The sequence below is a fragment of the Somniosus microcephalus genome, chromosome 7, assembly GCF_052327205.1.
Source record: "Somniosus microcephalus isolate GS21.2 chromosome 7, FLI_Smic_1.0, whole genome shotgun sequence".
NCBI classification, from domain to species: domain Eukaryota; kingdom Metazoa; phylum Chordata; class Chondrichthyes; order Squaliformes; family Somniosidae; genus Somniosus; species Somniosus microcephalus.
In genome coordinates, this window is record NC_140993.1 from 148,649,684 (window position 1) to 148,667,956 (window position 18,273).

The 18,273-nt window shown below is 47.3% G+C and overlaps 1 protein-coding gene across 8 annotated transcripts in view; it reads left to right on the top strand.

Annotated features, from left to right (window-relative positions):
- The window catches only part of trim55a (tripartite motif containing 55a), a 176,301-nt gene that overhangs the window by 11,778 nt on the left and 146,250 nt on the right, over positions 1-18,273 (top strand). For all 8 annotated transcript variants that reach the window (XR_015079012.1, XM_085993064.1, XM_085993063.1 and 5 more), the window contains exon 2: positions 16,572-16,744. Coding sequence is in view for 7 of the 8 variants with exons in the window: in XM_085993064.1 (XP_085849190.1) it covers positions 16,572-16,744 (173 nt within the window). In the remaining variant the exon portion in view is untranslated. The remainder of the gene's footprint in view (positions 1-16,571; positions 16,745-18,273) is intronic.

Consider the following 18,273-nt stretch of genomic DNA (forward strand, 5'->3'; position numbering starts at 1 on the left):
GACGATAGAGAGCAGAGTGCAGCCGGTGTTCAAGGGCTGAGCAGCATCAACGGGGGAGAGAGGCGTGCAGGAAAACGTGAGGCGCTGCCATTGCCACGAGGACCGCAGAGAGCGGCATTGGCAGCAGCGCAGGAGCAGCGCACGAAACCCACAGGGCGTCGCCACTTGCCACGAGGACCGCCGAGAGCGGCGTTGGCAGCAGCGCGGGAGACGCCATTTTAAGCCGCAGCGGGGAAGAAAGGAAAGCGCGGGAGACGCCATTTTAAGCCGCAGCGGGGAAGAAAGGAAAGCGCGGAAGACGCCATTTTAAGCCAGTCTAACCACACCCAAAAATGCCGAAGAGTGGCAGTATCACAGCGTTCGACAATGAAGTCGAAGATTGGACGACATATGTCGAATGCATAGAAGTATACTGCAAGGCGAATGAAGTGCCAGATGACAAGAAAGCGCTGGTATCGTTGAATTCAATGGGTGCAAAAACGTATGGCTTACTACGAAACCTAGTAATCCCAGAGAAGCCAGCAGAAAAGGATTTTGAAAACATAGGCCTAGAAATTGAGTGGGCTTAGCGCCCATTTTGCGGCGCTAGAGGGCATTGCGCTGGACTTACAGCCGGTTTTGAAATTGACTAGGGCCCAACATCGGCGTTACACCGGTAGCGCTGCGCCGGCACCGATGACGTCATCGGTGTGCGCAGCATCCCGGTTGCCGTGGTGACGGGCCCCAGCGCCGAAATTCAGTTGCGGCCGCCTCGCCCGTGGCAGCCACAACTAAGACTCTGGCAACAGAGTCTTGCACGACTTTGCGCCGGCGCATAAAGGTGGAGCGGCGGCCGGCCGCTTTCCCGCCGGCTGCCTGCCCGCACCTCCCTTCCCGGACTCCCCCACCGCCCCCCCCGCGGAACAGATGCTTCTCGGCTGCGAGCCCGGCACTTCCCCGAGGTGCCGGGCTCATTTTTGTGAAGATTTTACCGGCCAGCGGGCGGGTGCAGGCAGCTCCTCCTTAACTGAAGGAGGAGGCCTGCACTTCCCGAGCCTGCCGCACCGCATCGGGCGCCGCAGCGCCGGAATAGCGCCGCAATGCGGCGCGTAGCGCCAGTTTTCAGGCGCAAACAGCCTTCAGTAGCGCCGGCAGCCGTTTGGGCGCGGCGCTACTGAATTTTTGGCGCGCACGGCGCGACTTAGCACCGGCGCTAAATTTCCGGCGTTAAGCCCCGGCGCAGCGCAACCTCAATTTCTAGGCCATAGTGTCAATCCTACAGGACCACTTAAACCCCACACCGCTGCTGATAGCGGAAAGATTTAAGTTTCACAAAAGGAACCAGCATAAAGATGAAAGTAATGCTGAGTATTTAACGGAACTGCGCAAGCTATCGAAACACTGCCAGTTTGGAACGGGACTAGCAGATACTTTAAGGGACAAGTTTTTGTGTGGGCTTCAAAGTGAAGGAACCCAGAAACGGCTTCTATCAGAAAAGAATCTTACACTGGACAAGGCTTTCAGCATTGCAGTATCACACGAAGCAGCAGCACGGGGCGCTGCAGAGATACAATGGAGACCGCAAGAATATGGCACAAATGAAATGTCATACGGAACAGTGAAGTGCTATCGCTGCGGCAGAACAACACACGACCATAATGATTGCTGGTTCAAGGACAAAGTGTGCAGACAGTGTGGAAAAGTAGGACACATAGCAAGAGTCTACAGGTCGGGAAAGAAAACCAGCAGCAAGAAATCTCCACAGGAGAAGTACAAGAAGGTACATAAGGTGACGGAGAGTAGTTCAGACGAACAGAAGAGTGATACAGACTCTGGAAGCAAGGAGCTGGGTTGTCTGAAACTACATAATGTGATCAAAACGGAGGATCACCAAACTATCTGGGTCACGCTCAAGATAGCAGGAGTCCAAGTGAAAATGGAATTGGACACAGGATCAGCCCTAACAGTCATAAACCGAAGGGACTACAAGCGGCTATTCTCACATATACCCTTGAGAGATACAAAGATTGTCTTGAAGATGTACACAGGGCAAAAAGTCTACCCCAAAGGAAAAATAAGGGTGAACGTTATATATAACGGCAAGGAAACACAAAAATGGACCTATATGTATTGCCAGATGCAGGACCACCACTACTAGGAGGTGAATAGATCCGGAAGATACAGCTAGATTGGCATTCCATACAAGCACTGACTGTAGATGCCAAAAAGGATGACGATGTCACACCTGGACGACTGTCAAAAATGCTAACTGACGCATAAGAAGTGTTCCAGCAGGGACTCGGAACACTAAAAGGCATAACAGCGACGATCAAAATAGAGGAAAATGCAAGCCCAAAGTTTTTTAAGGCCAGACCGGTACCTTATGCGATCCGCCCAGCCGTCGAAGCAGAGCTGGAAGGTTTGGAACATTCAGGAGTACTGTCCAAAGTGGACTGGAGCGAGTGGGCTACACCCATCGTTCCTGTAATGAAGAGGTCATTGAGTAATACGCCTGGGGAACCAAAGAAGGTTCGCATCTGTGGGAACTTTAAGGTGATAGTGAACCCAGTCCTTCACACGGTACAATATCCACTTCCGCAGATTGAAGATATTTTCGCCTCGCTATCTGGAGGGAAATGTTTCACTAAGATTGATCTGGCCCAGGCGTACCTGCAAATGGAGGTAGAAGAAGCCTCGAAACAGTACCTCACGATCAACACTCATAAAGGTCTCTACCAATACAACCGGCTGGTGTTCGGGGTAGCATCAGCTCCGGCTATTTGGTAAAGGGCAATGGAACAAGTCCTGCAAGGGATTCCAGGGACCCAGTGTTATTTGGACGACATCCTGGTCACGGGCGAAAATGACAGTGATCACCTCGCCAACCTGGAGCAGGTGCTCACTAGATTGAAGGAATATGGGCTCCGAGCTAATCGCCACAAATGCGAGTTTTTCCAGAAGCAGATCTCGTATTGTGGCCACGTTATTGATAAAGAGGGGTTACATAAGTCCCCTGAAAAGATTGAGGCAGTAGTCAAGGCTCCAGCACCGGAAAATGTGTCACAACTGAGGTCGTTCCTCGGGCTGGATAACTACTATCATAAGTTCTTGCTGAATTTGTCTACCGTACTACACCCACTGAACACCCTACTGCAACCGGGGGTACCATGGAAGTGGAGTGACGAATGTAAACGAGCTTTCCAGAAGAGCAAAGCATTGATCACATCAAAAGAGGTGTTGGCTCATTTCAACCCAGCACTACCAATTCGGTTGGCGTGTGATGCATCACCCTATGGCATTGGAGCGGTGCTGTTGCACATATTCCCGGACGGCTCGGAGAGGCCAGTAGCCTTTGTGTCTCGGTCACTAACCTCAGCCGAGCGTAACTACGCCCAGATTGACAGGGAGGCCCTCAGCCTAGTGCGGGGAGTGAAAAAGTTCAATCACTATCTGCACGGGCAGAAGTTCACCTTGCTGACTGACCACCAACCACTTGTCTCCATCTTTAATCCAAAGAAGGGCATTCCGGTGATGACTGCGCAACGGCTACAAAGATGGTCCCTTTTTCTAGGGGCGAACCAATATGAAATCGAGTATAAGGGCACGAAACAGCATGGAAACGCTGATGGGCTATCACGCCTGCCACTGCCTACTGCGGAGGAAGCACCAGCAGTGGATCCTGTCGAAATATTTCATTCGACTATAATTGAATGCTTGCCAGTAACTAACGCTGATAGAGAGAAGGAGACCCGAAATGACCCGACACTGTCTCGGGTATATGATTTGACGGTGAAGGGATGGCCAGCACATGGCGACTCACTGTTGCTAGCATTCTCATCCAGAAGAGAACAGCTGTCAGTATGCCAGGGGACCTTGATGTGTGGATCCCGAGTGGTAATTCCACCCAAGTTAAGGGAGAGAGTGCTCAATGTGCTTTACAAAGGTCATCTGGGAGGGGTGAAAATGAAAAGCCTTGCTAGGGCTTATGTGTGGTGGCCGGGGATCGATCAGCAAATCGAGGACCTGACAAAGAGCTGCTCAGGATGCCAGAAGGTCCAAAATGCACCACCACATGCCCCTCTACACCCATGGGAGTGGCCCTCATCTCCATGGCAACGGGTGCATATTGATTTTGCTGGTCCATTCATGGACTCAATGTTTTTAATAGCCATGGAAGCGCACTCGAAATGGCCTGAGTTGATCAAAATGTCCTCCACCACCACGGAGAAAACTATTGCAGTCCTACGGACCATTTTTGCCAGGAACGGCTTGCCAGAGCAGATTTGCTCTGATAACGGACCACAGTTTGTGTCCGAAGAGCTTCGAAGATTTATGAAAAGGAATGGGGTAAGGCATTACACATCCGCCCCGTATCATCCAGCCACAAATGGATTGGTTGAGAGGTTCGTACAAACCTTTAAAAAAGCAGTAAAGGCCATGTGCGATGACGACATTCCACTGCAGCATAAGGTGGACAATTTCCTGTTAGCCTACAGAAATGCGACACATGCAGTCACCAACCAGGCCCCGGCCATGATGTTCTTTAACCGAAGGTTGAGATCTCGTCTGGATTTGCTCAGACCAAATGTACGAAGAGATGTTGAAGAGATGTTGAGAGTAAGCAATTCCAGCACATCAATGAGAAGCCGACAAGGAGCTTCAATGTAGGGCAACCAGTCTTGGCCCGCGACTACCGAACAGAGAAATGGCAAACAGGAACGATATGCACACGGCAGGGGCCACTAATGTACACAGTGGATGTTGGGGAGAACATTGTGAGACGCCATTCTGACCAGATCCTAGAGTCACATGAACGAGTCAACCCCATGTCTCGGCCATACGTACCTGGTGAGGAACCCAACGTACAGGTCGCATCTACCTCAGAAACAATAGCATTGGAAGCTGATGAATCAACTGACGACAGGGTGTTAGAATCGTCTCCGCACCAAGAGCGAGACACTCGGGAAAGGCGTTATCCAGAAAGAATCAGGAAGCCTCCCCAAAGACTGAATTTATAAATAGACTATTTTCAGTTAATGTTGCATGTTAAAAGTGTTAATTGTAATTAGTTTGATATTTAATTGTTAAATGAGTGTTATGGTACTGTTAATCTAAAAGGGGAGGAATTGTAATGTATGTACCTTTAAGGGGGAGAACTACTTTTTACAGCTCCTGTATCCTGTAGTACCAGCAGTGACCACACCTGTATATAAACCCTGAGTAGTGATCTGTACAGTCAGTTGCAGTTTGAACCCTCATTCAGTAAACACCTGTTGATCGTTCCCTGCAGTCTGTTGTCTGATTATTGAAGGACACAACATTAAGGTACATGGATATAACATCAAGCAGCATCTGTGAAGAGAGAAACAGATTTAACGTTTCAGGTCGATGACCATTCATCAGAACTCCCCTTTAAGAATTGGACGGTGCCAGTGAGTCTGTGTTCCATTGCTGACTGAAATCACATGAGCTTCGCCAGCGCTGTGAGGTAGTGCCTCGCTCCTCGGCCTTAGCACCTTAAGAGACGTGTGTAGTGCTTGATTTAGCGCTCCAATCACCTCCAGGGGCGATAAAAGCCAAGTTTGCTGTCGGAGGCGATAATTAGCACCAGGTGTTAAACTTTGCGCACCGCCAATAATAGCGCCCCAAATGGGGCGATACCGAATTTTTCCCCCAAACAGTCCTCTCTGTACTCCACTTGCCCCATACCAACATACGGGGTCAAATCATCCCTGCCTTCACTCCATCACCACATTCCTTCTAGTGATCAAATCATCCCGAAACATTCAAAAGAAGGTGCAAGCAGTCTCTTTCTCTATTCCATGTCTGTCCCTGCATCAATGTTTGCTTCCCTGCTGCTTTCACTTGGTGAAAAGTTAGCATGTTTATTGTCTACTTCCTAACCTTCTGTTCCTTCTAAGTGCCACCTCAGTGAGAGAAGCAGGTTTCGTCTCACACTGTAGCTCACAAAGGGGACCCTTCAACTCAGCTATGGCGAATGGCCCCTTTCTGTTAGGTCATGAGATGGCCCTTCTATCACTGCCTCTGCACTGGTTGGCCGCTGCTGACCCCTCTTCTGCAGTCTTCTGAAACAACCAACTCTGAGGACTGAAATTCTTCCAATACTCCTCCTGCCATATCCCAGCTCCAAGCTTGTGGATGACCAGGAATCTGCATTAGGATAGTCCTTTGCCCATCCCTGAAGAGCATAGTGCCTAACATCAAGATGCTTTCAAGCCAATCTCCTGGCCTCTGTAGCTCAGAATTGAGAGCCACCTGCAAATTAAAGCTCAGGCTCTTAACAACAGACACAGCCTTGGTGAGCAAAACTGCATCAGTGACTGGGCTCTCTATCTGTTGGAGGCTCCTTAACAGGATGCCCTGGAATTACCATTCACTCCATTGTGCTCAGCAGGTTCATGAAACCCTCTAATATGCCTACATAGATGTTGCAGCAGCATTGCTATATATTCTACAACATCCCATGCAGGGAATGCAAGATTCTCAAGACTTAACGAAGAGTTTCTGCTAATTAATGCGTGCAGCCTGGTATGCAACCTCTATAAGGTACAAATAAGTGGATCCTGCAGCATTTGTCCAAATATCTACACCCCTGCCCTCAGTTACCACCTCCACTTGCTTCTCCTCAGTGGTACTTGTGGATCGTCCAGTGCTCCATCCTGACTCCCATATTTAATTCCCACAAAGTGAATGTATCTGGGCTGATGTTTGCAGGGTCGGGACTGCTTGATGGGGTGTTCATGAGATGGATCTGCTTCCTGCTCCTCCTTGGTGTCAGCTTCCTCACCTTGGAAAATTTTCTGAGGTCATTTTCTGAGTCTCCCCTACGGATTTATTGACAGGAATAGTTTTTGGCTCTTACAGTATCAGCAGTTTTGAAAACTCCCAGTTCCCCCTCTAGTGTCCAGATGAATACACTACCCTTCCCTAGGCTGAGTGTAAACTAGACTTTGCAAAACATAACATGCAAACTTTCAAATAACATAGTTCTTCAGGTACAACAAGGGTCTCCAAAAGGAAAACGCGAGTAGTAGATGGTTGATCTGGATAGTGATCGTGGCATCACTTAATTCAGAAGCACTAAAATTAGCATTGTGTTTTCCTTAAAGAAAGATGCATTGCTGGTCATTTAATGGTCACCTCTTTGAGCAGTTATACTGGAACCACAAACTTTTTCTCACAATAATATAAATTGCAAATCACCATGTTAGCAAGGATGTGCTCACCAATATGGATTTTTCTAAAAGAAAGACCTTACATTTATAAAGCACCTTTTATGACCTCAGGATGCCCCAAAGTGCTTCATAGTCAATTAAGTACTTTTAAACATAGAAACATAGAAGATAGGAGCAGGAGTAGGCCATTCGGCCCTTCGAGCCTGCTCCGCCATTCAATGAGATCATGGCTGATCATCCAAATTCAGTACCCTGTCCCTGCCTTCTCCCCATATCCCTTGATCCCTTTAGCCTTAAGAAATATATCCAACTCTTTTTTGAATATATTTAATGAACTGGCCTCCACCGTCCTCTGTGGCAGAGAATTCCACAGGTTCACCACTCTCTGGGTGAAGAAATTCCTCCTCATTTCAGTCCTAAATGGCTTACCACTTATCCTTAGACTATGACCCCTGGTTCTGGACTCCCCGACCATCAGAAACATCCTTCCTGCATCTAGTCTGTCCAGGCCTGACAGAATTTTATAGGTTTCGATGAGATCCCTCTCAATCTTCTAAACTCCAGTGAGTATAAGCCCAATCGACACAATCTCTCCTCATACGTCATTCCTGCCATCCCAGGTATCAGCCTGGTGAATCTTCGCTGAACTCCTTCCATGGCAAGAACGTCCTTCCTCAGGTAAGGCGACCAAAACTGCACACAGTACTCAAGGTGCGGTCTCACCAAGGCCCTGTACAACTGTAGCAAGACATCCTTGTTCCTGTACTCGAACCCTCTTGCTACGAAGGCCAACATACCATTTGCCTTCTTAACCGCCTGCTGCACCTGCATGCTTACCTTCAGCGACTGGTGCACAAGAACACCCAGGTCTCTTTGCACTTCCCCTTCTCCCAATCTATTGCCATTCAAATAATAATCTGCCTTCCTGTTTTTGCCACCAAAGTGGATAACCTCACATTTATCCACATTGTAGTGCATTTGCCATTTTTCTGCCCAATCACCCAACCTGTCCAAATCGTACTGGAGTTTCACGACATCCTCCTCGCAGCATACCCTCCCACCCAGCTTTGTGTCGTCTGCAAATTTGGAGATATTACATCCAATTCCCTCGTCCAGATCATTAATATATATTGTGAACAGCTGGGGTCCTAGGACCGATCCTTGCGGTACCCCACTAGTCACTGCCTGCCACTCGGAAAATGACCCGTTTATTCCAACGCTTTGCTTTCTGTCCGCCAACCAGTTCTCTATCCAAGTCAATACCTTGCCCCCAATCCCATGTGCCTTAATTTTGCAATCTAATCTCTTATGTGGGACCTTATCGAAAGCCTTCTGAAAGTCCAAATACACCACATCCACTGGTTCTCCCTTATCAATTTTATCAGTTACATCCTCAAAAAATTCCAGTAGATTAGTCAAGCATGATTTACCTTTTGTAAATCCATGTTGACTTTGTCCGATCCTGTCACTGCTTTCCAAGTGCTCTGCTATTACATATTTTATAATAGACTCTAGCATTTTCCCCACTACCGATGTCAGGCTTACCGGTCGATAATTCCCCGCTTTTTCTCTACCACCTTTTTTGAATAGTGGGGTAACATTAGCTACCCTCCAATCCATGGGTACTGTTCCAGAGTCTATCGAGTTCTGGAAGATGACCAGTAATGCATCTACTATTTCTAGGGCCACTTCCTTAAGTACCCTGGGATGTAGATTATCAGGCCCTGGGGATTTATCGGCCTTTAGTCCCATCAATTTTCCTAACACCATTTCCCTACAAATACTGATTTCTTTCAGTTCCACCCTTTCATCAGACCCTATGTTCCCCGGCATCTCTGGGAGGTTATTTGTGTCCTCCTTTGTGAAGACAGAACCAAAGTATGAATTTAGTTGGTCTGCCATTTCTTTGTTTCCCATTATAAATTGCCCTGATTCTGACTGCAAGGGACCTACGCTTGACTTCACCAATCTTTTTCTCTTCACATATCTATAAAAGCTTTTACAGTCAGTTTTTATGTTCCCTGATAGCTTACTCTCATATTTTATTTTCCCTTTCTTAATTAATCCTTTTGTCCTCCTTTGTTGAATCCTAAACTGCTCCCAATCCTCAGGATTATTGCTTTTTCTGGCCAATTTATATGTCGTCTCCTTGGATCTTATGCTATCCCTAATTTCCCTTGTTAGCCACCGTTGAGTCACCTTTTTTGTTTTATTTTTGTGCCAAATTGGGATGAACAAATTCTGTAGCTCATCCATTTGGTCTTTGAATGTTTGCCATTGCCTATCCACCGTCAACCCTTTGAGTGCCATTCCCCAATCAATCCTACCCAACTCGCGCCTCAGACCATCGTAGTTTCCTTTATTTAAATTGAGGACCCTAGCCCCTGAGTCAACTACTTCATTTTCCATCTTAATGAAGAATTCGATCATATTATGATCATATTTTGAAGTGTCATCACTGTTGTAATGTAGTGAATGCACCAGCCAAAATTGCACACAGCAAGTTCCCACGAACAACAATGAAATAAATGATCAGATAATCTGTTTTAGTGATGTTGGCTGAGATATAAATTTTAATGAGGACACGGGGAAATCTCCCTTGCTGTTCTTCAGATAGTGCCATGGTTTTTTTTTACACCCTCCTAAGAGGGCAGATGGGACCTTATTTTAGAATCTCATCCAAAAGGCAGCACTTCAAAGAGTGCAGTTCTCCCTCAGCACTGTAGTGAAGTGTCAGCCTAGGTTATGTGCTTAAGTCTCTAAACTGGGGCTTGTCCCACAACCTTCTAACTCAGAGGGCAGAGTACTGCCACTAAGCCACGACGGCCACGAGGTTGAGTGTGCTGCTTTGATCAGCATACTCCTTCATTCGTACCTTAGTATTGTGATCTTTTACATAATCTTATCATTGTATTTGGAAGTGATAGCAGGATGCACTGTGGTTTTCAATTTGCGATGCCACTTTTGAATGACACCAAAATAGCCAGCCACAAATTCTGAGGCTCTATGAGAATTATCATGTAGTGTGTCCAGACTGCTCAATTGGATGGTTTATCTTGATAGCAATGATTTTGTGTATTCCTGTGTAACTGCTGTGCTTGGCTTTACTCCACTGCAGATCATGGTATGATTAGGTATCGATTACTTGATCTGAAGTTGGGTGTAATCATGTTTGTCTTCCCACTTGAAAATGCGACCTTTCGCTATCTGATCTCACAAAGGCTCTGTAATTGTGGGAACTTGGGATAAAATGGAAACAGTTAGTAGTTAGATTAGAAGAATTTGGCCTGGATGTTAACAGGGGCGGGTTACGTAGGCGGGGGGGGGCGAGATTGGTGGGGGGGCGCGGAGTTTTGGACGGGAAACCTGAAAGTTCCCCGCATGTTGTGGAGTTTTAAATGCATGCTGTGGAGTTTTAAATCCACAGCGTGTGTCTTTTGTACTTGACAGGTTCCCCGCCTGGCGTTCAGCCTGATTGACAGGTTTGTCTTCCAGTCAGGTGGGGGGGACTCCCATGCAGGCCGCAGGAGCAGGTAGGTTCGATCCGCAACCCGGGTTGGGGGGGGAGGTCCGATCCCTGATCCGGGGGGGGAGATCCAATCCTGGGGGAGTCTGATCCCAGGGGGAGTCCAGTCCCTGACCTGGGGGGGGGTCTTTGTATGGGGGGGGTGAACTGATGGGGAGGAGCTTGGGGGGCTGGGAGCAAACATCCCTGCTCCTCCTGGCCCACAAACAGTGCTGTAAAGACACTTATCCTCTCCCCGAAGCTGTCCTCGCCTCCCTTCAGCTGCCGGTTTTCTGGGAAACCCAGCCGGCAACTGTAAAACCTGCAAAGCAGGGTAAAACAGAGGCTGCCAGCCTTATTAAAATATTTTACTTAAACCCGGAAGTGGGCGGGTTAGGGTCGGTGTGGTATCTTGAAGTGGCCATAGATGGAGACGGACACCAGTTAACTCCGTAACATGGTTTAATCAACCCTTGCACATAAAAGCTTCTGCCATGAGGCAGCAAAAACAAAGAGTACAACAGTACAGATCAGACTTAACTCAGGAGAGCAATTGCCACAGCACCTCCTGGTGGATCAGGTTACTCATAACCTCCCAGGTTACTACACTCCTCCCCCCTTAAGATTGCCGTATGCAATTCTTAAACAATAACCCTTACTAGGTACTACGTTTTAATTAACCAGTATGCTGTAACCATGGTTAACCCCTGACTAATTTAACAGGTTTGTATAAGTCTTTCTGGTTGCTTGCGAATCCTTTGTGAACGTCTTAATTCCACTTGTGGTGGATTCTCAGATTCATTCGCACTTGAGATTGGAGTAGTCTCTGATGTTGGTTTTACTCTGTCCCGCTGTGGCCTGGCAGTACCAGTGTCCACTGGCACCTTATAAGCCGTGCTGGGTCCTGGAACAGCCTCCTCTACTGCCCTTTGTTCCATCTGAGGCAGTTCCCCCTGCTGCCGGCTGAAAAGCTGATCCACATGCCGACAAACCCCTCGACCATCCCCTAGTAACACGGAGTACGACACATGTCCTGTAATGTCCTGGATTCGTCCTGGTATCCATTTAGGTCCATAACCGAAGTTCCGGGTGTACACAGAGTCCCCTATGGCGAAATGGCGAGCTTTAGTATGTTTGTCATGGTACACTTTTTGGTTTGTTTATTTTGTCTCAACCTTGCTTTTGAGATCTGGGTGTATCAGGTCTAACGTGCACCGCAACTTTCTCCCCATCATCAACTCAGCCGGAGAAAGCCCCGTGGTAGCTTGGGGTGTTATACGATAACTAAACAAGGCTCTATTGAGCTTGGTCTCCAGGGTGTCACCTGAGCTCTTCCTCATGAGCTCCTTAAAAGTCTGCACAGCTCGCTCGGCTAACCCATTTGAGGCTGGGTGATATGGAGCCGAGGTGACATGTGTGATTCCATTCCTTACCATGAATTCTTTGCTCCCTTCACTAACAAAACACTGTGCATTGTCGGATACAATCATTTCTGGAATACCATGCGTGCTGAAGCTGTTCCTGAGACAATTCAGTGTGGCATCAGTCATTGCAGAGCTCACTGGATAAACGTCGATCCACTTTGAGTGAGCGTCAACCAGCACCAAAAACATTTTGCCCATAAAAGGTCCCGCATAGTCTATGTGAATTCTCCTCCAGGGTTTGCTGGGCCACTCCCAGGGATGGAGTGGTGCCCTGGCAGGCGCTTTCCTCTGTTCCTGACATATAGTGCATGACTTTACCTTTGACTCAATTTCAGCATCCAAGTTAGGCCACCACAGGTAGCTCCTAGCCAGTCCTTTCATTCTAGTCATTCCTGGGTGCGATTGATGCAACTGTTCCATCAAAGTAGAGCGTCCCCGTTCTGGGACTATGATGCGTGCTCCCCATAGCACACATCCATCTTGGACACTGAGCTTGTGCTGTCTCTGTCTGTACGGCGCGAACTCCGGTCCCTCATGGTGATCTGGCCAGCCTTTCAACACATACTCACGGACCCTTGACAGAACTGGGTCCTTGGCTGTCCAGCCCTGGATTTGCGCTGAAGTCATCAGGGGACTGATCTCCTGATCCAGCATCAGGACGTGCTCCTCAGGGGAAGTACTGCGAGGAGATTTTGAGAGGGGCAGGTGGCTGAGAGCATCCGCGTTCCCGTTTTCCTTGCCGGCTCTGTACGTGATCACATATTCATAGGCTCTTAGTATTACTGCCCATCTCATTATTCTCTGTGATGCCATTTGAGGCACCGCTTTCATCTCATTCAGTAAGCTAATAAGAGGCTTGTGGTCAGTACTGATTACAAACTTCCTCCCATATATGTACTTATGGAATTTCTTTACTCCAAATATAATGGCCAACCCCTCTTTATCAAGCTGTGAATAGTTCTTTTCCGCAGCTGTGAGCGTGCGTGAAACAAACCCGATGGGCCTTTCTGCTCCATCTGGCATGCGGTGGGCCAACACTGCCCCCACTCCATAGGGTGATGCGTCGCAGGACATTATCAGCTCCTTCTTCTCGTCGTAATGCACCAACACCCTGCTGGACTGAAGTAGCTCCTTTGACTGCTGAAACGCTTTCGCTTGCTCTGGCCCCCAACGCCATGGCTCCTCCTTTCTCAGCAGTTTGTGCAGGGGTGCCAGCAGCATCGATAAGTTTGGAAGAAACCGGTTATAATAATTCAGGAGCCCTAGATAGGCTTTCAGTTCAGTCACTGAGGTGGGTGCAGGTGCATCCTGCACTGCCTGCACTTTCCCTGGTAATGGATGGAGGCCTGTGGCATCCACCCGATGTCCCAGGAATGTAACTTCCTTCTCCATGTAACTACATTTACTCCGTTTCAGGTGTAGCCCCGCCTCTTCCAGCTGCTGTAGCACTTTGTCCAGTGTTTTTAAGTGATCCTGATCGTCACTTCCTGTTAGCAGAATATCATCTAAGTACACGGCCACCTTTGGAATGCTCTGCAGAATGCCCTCCATAGTCTGTTGGAATATTGCTGGGCTAGAACTGACACCAAATGGTAACCTGGCATACGTGAACAGCCCCTTGTGCGTGTTCACTGTGACAAACTTTTTTGATTCTTCATCTAGCAATATCTGCTGATACGCATGACTCATGTCCAGTTTGCTGAATCTTTCTCCCCCAGCGAGCGATGTTAACATGTCCTCCATTCTTGGAATGGGGTACTGTTCCAGTGATGATACTTTGTTCACTGTTAATTTATAGTCACCACACACCCTTATGTTACCGTCGGGCTTCAATACCGGGATTATTGGTGCCGCCCAGTCTGAAAATTTCACTGGTTCTATTACTTTGTCCCTTAGCAGGCAATCTAGTTCCGCCTCAACCTTGGTTTTCATTGCAAAAGGTACCGACCTTGGTTTAAAGAAACGAGGCGTGGCATCACTGGCTACATGAATCTTGGCTGTGGCTCCCCTTAAGGTGCCCAGTTCGTCCTTGAACACTAACTCATGCTTCATCAGCACTTCTTGCAGTGCCTCTGTACTGTCCTCCATTTTATTCATTGCCTGCCAGTACACACTCAACTCACTGATCCACCCTCGCCCTAACAGGTTTGGCCCTGACCCTGCTACCACTACCACCGTAAGCTCTTTGGTGACTCCTTTGTGTTCCACTTGTACTTCGGCCGCCCCCAAAATGTCCACCTTCTGTCCTGTGTAGGTTTTGAGACTAATGGGGCATGTACCTAGCTCTGGTACTTTTGCTTCCCCCCATAGCTTGGCGTACTCAGTCTGCGACATTATGGTTACACTACATCCGGTGTCAATCTCAAACTTTACTTGACCTCCATTCACTATCAAATACTGAGTGAGAGGGGGTATGTTGGGCCTTGAAGTGTTTATACTGTATACAGTGAAAACCTCCTCACTAGACTCACTAGACTCTTCCTCCTCTTGTATGTAATTTGCCCGCTTTGTGTACTTCTCCCTCCCCCCTTTTGCATGCTTTGCCCCTTTAGCACTGCTTCTCTCACTCACTGCCCTTTTACAGACTTTCTTTAAGTGCCCTATTTTTCCACAATTGTGGCACTTTGCCTTTGCAAAGCTGCAGTCCTTTGCATAATGGCTCATCCCGCCACATCGGTAGCAATCCCCAACCCCGACTGGTGGACTTTTCGCGCCAGCTTCCATCTTGAAAACAGCTCCTCCCCCTGGTTTACTCCATTTCTCCTTGCTCATACTGTTTAAGTCCTTAATGTCCTTGTTAGCCATCTCCATGTCTTGTGCTTTTTTAAGTGCCGTCTCAAACGTTAATCCTTCTTCTGACAGCAACCTTTGCTGTATACTGTCATCGTTAACTCCGCATACTAGTCTGTCCCTTAACATGACTGTGAGCGCATTTCCAAAATTACAGTCCTGTGCGAGCTTCCGAAGCTCCTCCACATACTCGGCAATGCTTTCTTCCGGCCTCCTAATCCTCGAATTGAATTTCCATCTCTGTACTATTTCACTAGGTTTCGGATTGAAATGATTCTTTAGTAGACTCACCAACTCGTCAAAAGATTTTTCTCCTGGCCGCTCCGGGCTCAGCAGATTCCTCATCCGTGTATAGGTTTGCGCTCCCACACAACTCAGTAAAATGGCCCTTTTCTTTTCAGCACTGTCCACCTCATTTGCCATAAAGAAATGGCTCAGTATTTCAATATACTCCTCCCAAGACTGCGACTTGCTGTCAAAAGGTGCCACGGAGCCTACCGTTCCTGCCATCCTTGGAGTCCGGTCACTTCAGCCAAAAAATCAAACTCTGTTTCGACTCCCGCGGCCTAGCCTCGTGCTTTTCCGACTAGTTTGCTAACCAACCCGAGCACCTCTTCCGAATACGCCCTAACTATGACTGATCCACCAAAACTTTTCCGTCCTTTATTCTCGTCGCCATATGTGGTATCTTGAGGTGGCCATAGATGGAGACGGACACCGGTTAACTCCGTAACATAGTTTAATCAACCCTTGCACATAAAAGCTTCTGCCATGAGGCAGCAAAAACAAAGAGTACAACAGTACAGATCAGACTTAACTCAGGAGAGCAATTGCCACAGCATCACCTGGTGGATCAGGTTTTTAAAATTTTAACCTCTGACTCGAACCCAAGCCACCTGTTTTTGGGTTCTAAAATTCAGCCCTTTGTCTTAGAAATTCAGTGGGGGAGGGGCACACTCTAGTATAAATGGTGGGACACGCCCACCTGGCACCGCCGGCACTGATCTTTTTGAAGATTATAGGATCTGGGGACTGGAGAGGTCCCCTAATTAGCAATAGCAGGCACCTACACCATTAAGGGTGTATCTAGGACACCTGCCTTGTTCCAGAGGCTGCACACTGCGCTGCAAGTTACCAGTCCAGGATTTTCTACCCCCCACCTCCCAACCTGAGAAGCATCTGATAATTGACCCCAGTAGCCCTCTTTATAAGGAGGGGCTAAAAATTCAAAATATTTATATCAACCTTCAGAGGTTCAGGATGCATTGTAGGTCTGACCCACAAGTTGGTCCTCACATTTGTCATTCAGTGGTCTGGTAAACCTGGTTTTACCAGGCATACCACTACCAATGATCTGCTGGGCCCCTGTATGGACATGGACATGAGAACTCCTGGTGTTGGCAGTTTTTGTCTCCCCCTGCCCCCTCGGATCTATGCCCTTCCCCACCCTCCTATGTTGCTGGCCTTGTTTGGGGTGGGCAAAGATTCTGCCCCTTGCAAGGCCCTGTAAGGCTGGGAATTGTTGATCTGGTATTCTTGTTTTTGTAAAATGTCTGCGGACCACATCACAAACAAAGTGTAAAATTGCAGCAAAAGAAAGAAAAACCCAGTGTAAAAATTATTTTTAAAAAAAAGTAGAAATTGTATTTTAATAGGTATTTTTTCAATTACAATCAGGCGTCCAATCCATACTGGTCAACCCGTGGCAGCTCCACAGTTGGATCAGGGGGCCGTTTCCGTTGTCCTTCCTGTCGACATGAGGTGATTCTGGACAGACATGGAGTCTATGGGCTACAAAGAAACCTACTTGTTGAAAATATAATTGAACTATACAAACAGGAGTCAATCAGGTAATTCTCCAGTATTAATGTCAACTTGTCCTGTAAATTGGCATTTTAAAAATAGATTTACCATCTTTATTTGGACTTTATGTATGAACAAAGCTTTCAATGAACTATACATGAGCTGTGATCAATGGTATCTATTGCTGTTCACTGCTTAATGCACACTGTGTGGTCCCATGTAAGGGAATTTAATTAACATACACAGTTGAAATGGGAAAGATAACAGAAATTCTCAGGTTAATAACAGTATCTGCTGAGGGTGGTTCTGCTCCTCACACTATTGGACAGTTATTATTTCTAGGCAATCCCCCCTTTGCCCTGATGAAGTTATTGAAAGTTGTTGATTAGCAACAAAGATTTTTTTTTAAATCAGAAAAAATGGCCAAAAGATTGTTAGCAATAATGATATTTCTTCCTATCAGTTTGATTTAAAAAAAATACTGACAATGAGATGCAAAATCTTCTGAGATTAACTGATCGTGTTTCTAATATAATAATCAAGAAGTTGTTATTCAGCTCTCAGTGAGTTTATGCACGAAGTATCTGAGCCATTCGGAACAGGTAAGATGCGGGATTGGTCTCTGGTGTGTGCTCCGCTTACTAATCTCAGCTGAGGTGCTACAATGTCCTTAGCACCCTGGGGTTAGGGATAGAAAAATGGTCTAAGGTAATCTCTTCTGATATCTACTGGAAAGCACAGGAGCCTCAGGAAGAACAGATTAGGTTTGGCTGTGATGTGTCCCATGGTAGAATAGCCTGTTCAAATTCACTGTCAAGGCTCACAAATTAATTGACAAGTTTTGGTTATTTTTGACAATTGTTTGGGGAAGAATCAGATGGCAACCAGATGGAACTGGATACCAGCAAGAAGTCAGTGCCTTCAGGAGAGAGAGGAAAGTAGAAAAATTGTCAAAAATAACCAAAACTTGTCATTCCTGCAAAAGTAGCCTACATTATAATGCCTAATTACTTGAAATGGTCATGTAAATCATAGGTTATAAATTACAATGTGAAAAGGATAGCAATAGAATATATAAGTATCTTCAAAGTATTAGTCTTACTGCAAATCCATTGGCAGGATAGGCGCACCAACATCAGTGTTCTTGCTCAGGCCAACCTCCCCAGCATCGAAACTTTGACTACGCTCGATCAGCTCCGATGGACGGGTCACATCGTCCGCATGCCCTATACTAGACTCCCAAAACAAGCGCTCTACTCGGAGCTCCGACACAGCAAGAGAGCTCCAGGTGGGCAGAGGAAACGTTTCAAGGACACCCTCAAAGCCTCCTTGAAAAAGTGCAACATCCACACTGACACCTGGGAATCCCTGGCCCAAGACTGCACAAAGTGGAGGAGAAGCATCCGGGAAGGCGCCGAACACCTCGCGTCTCTTCGCCGGGAGCAAGTGGAAGCCAAGCGCAAGCAACGCAAGGAGCACACGTCAACCCAAGCAACCCACCCACCTGCCCCTTCAACCACTGTCTGCCCCACCTGTGACAGAGACTGTAGGTCCCACATTGGATTCATCAGTCACC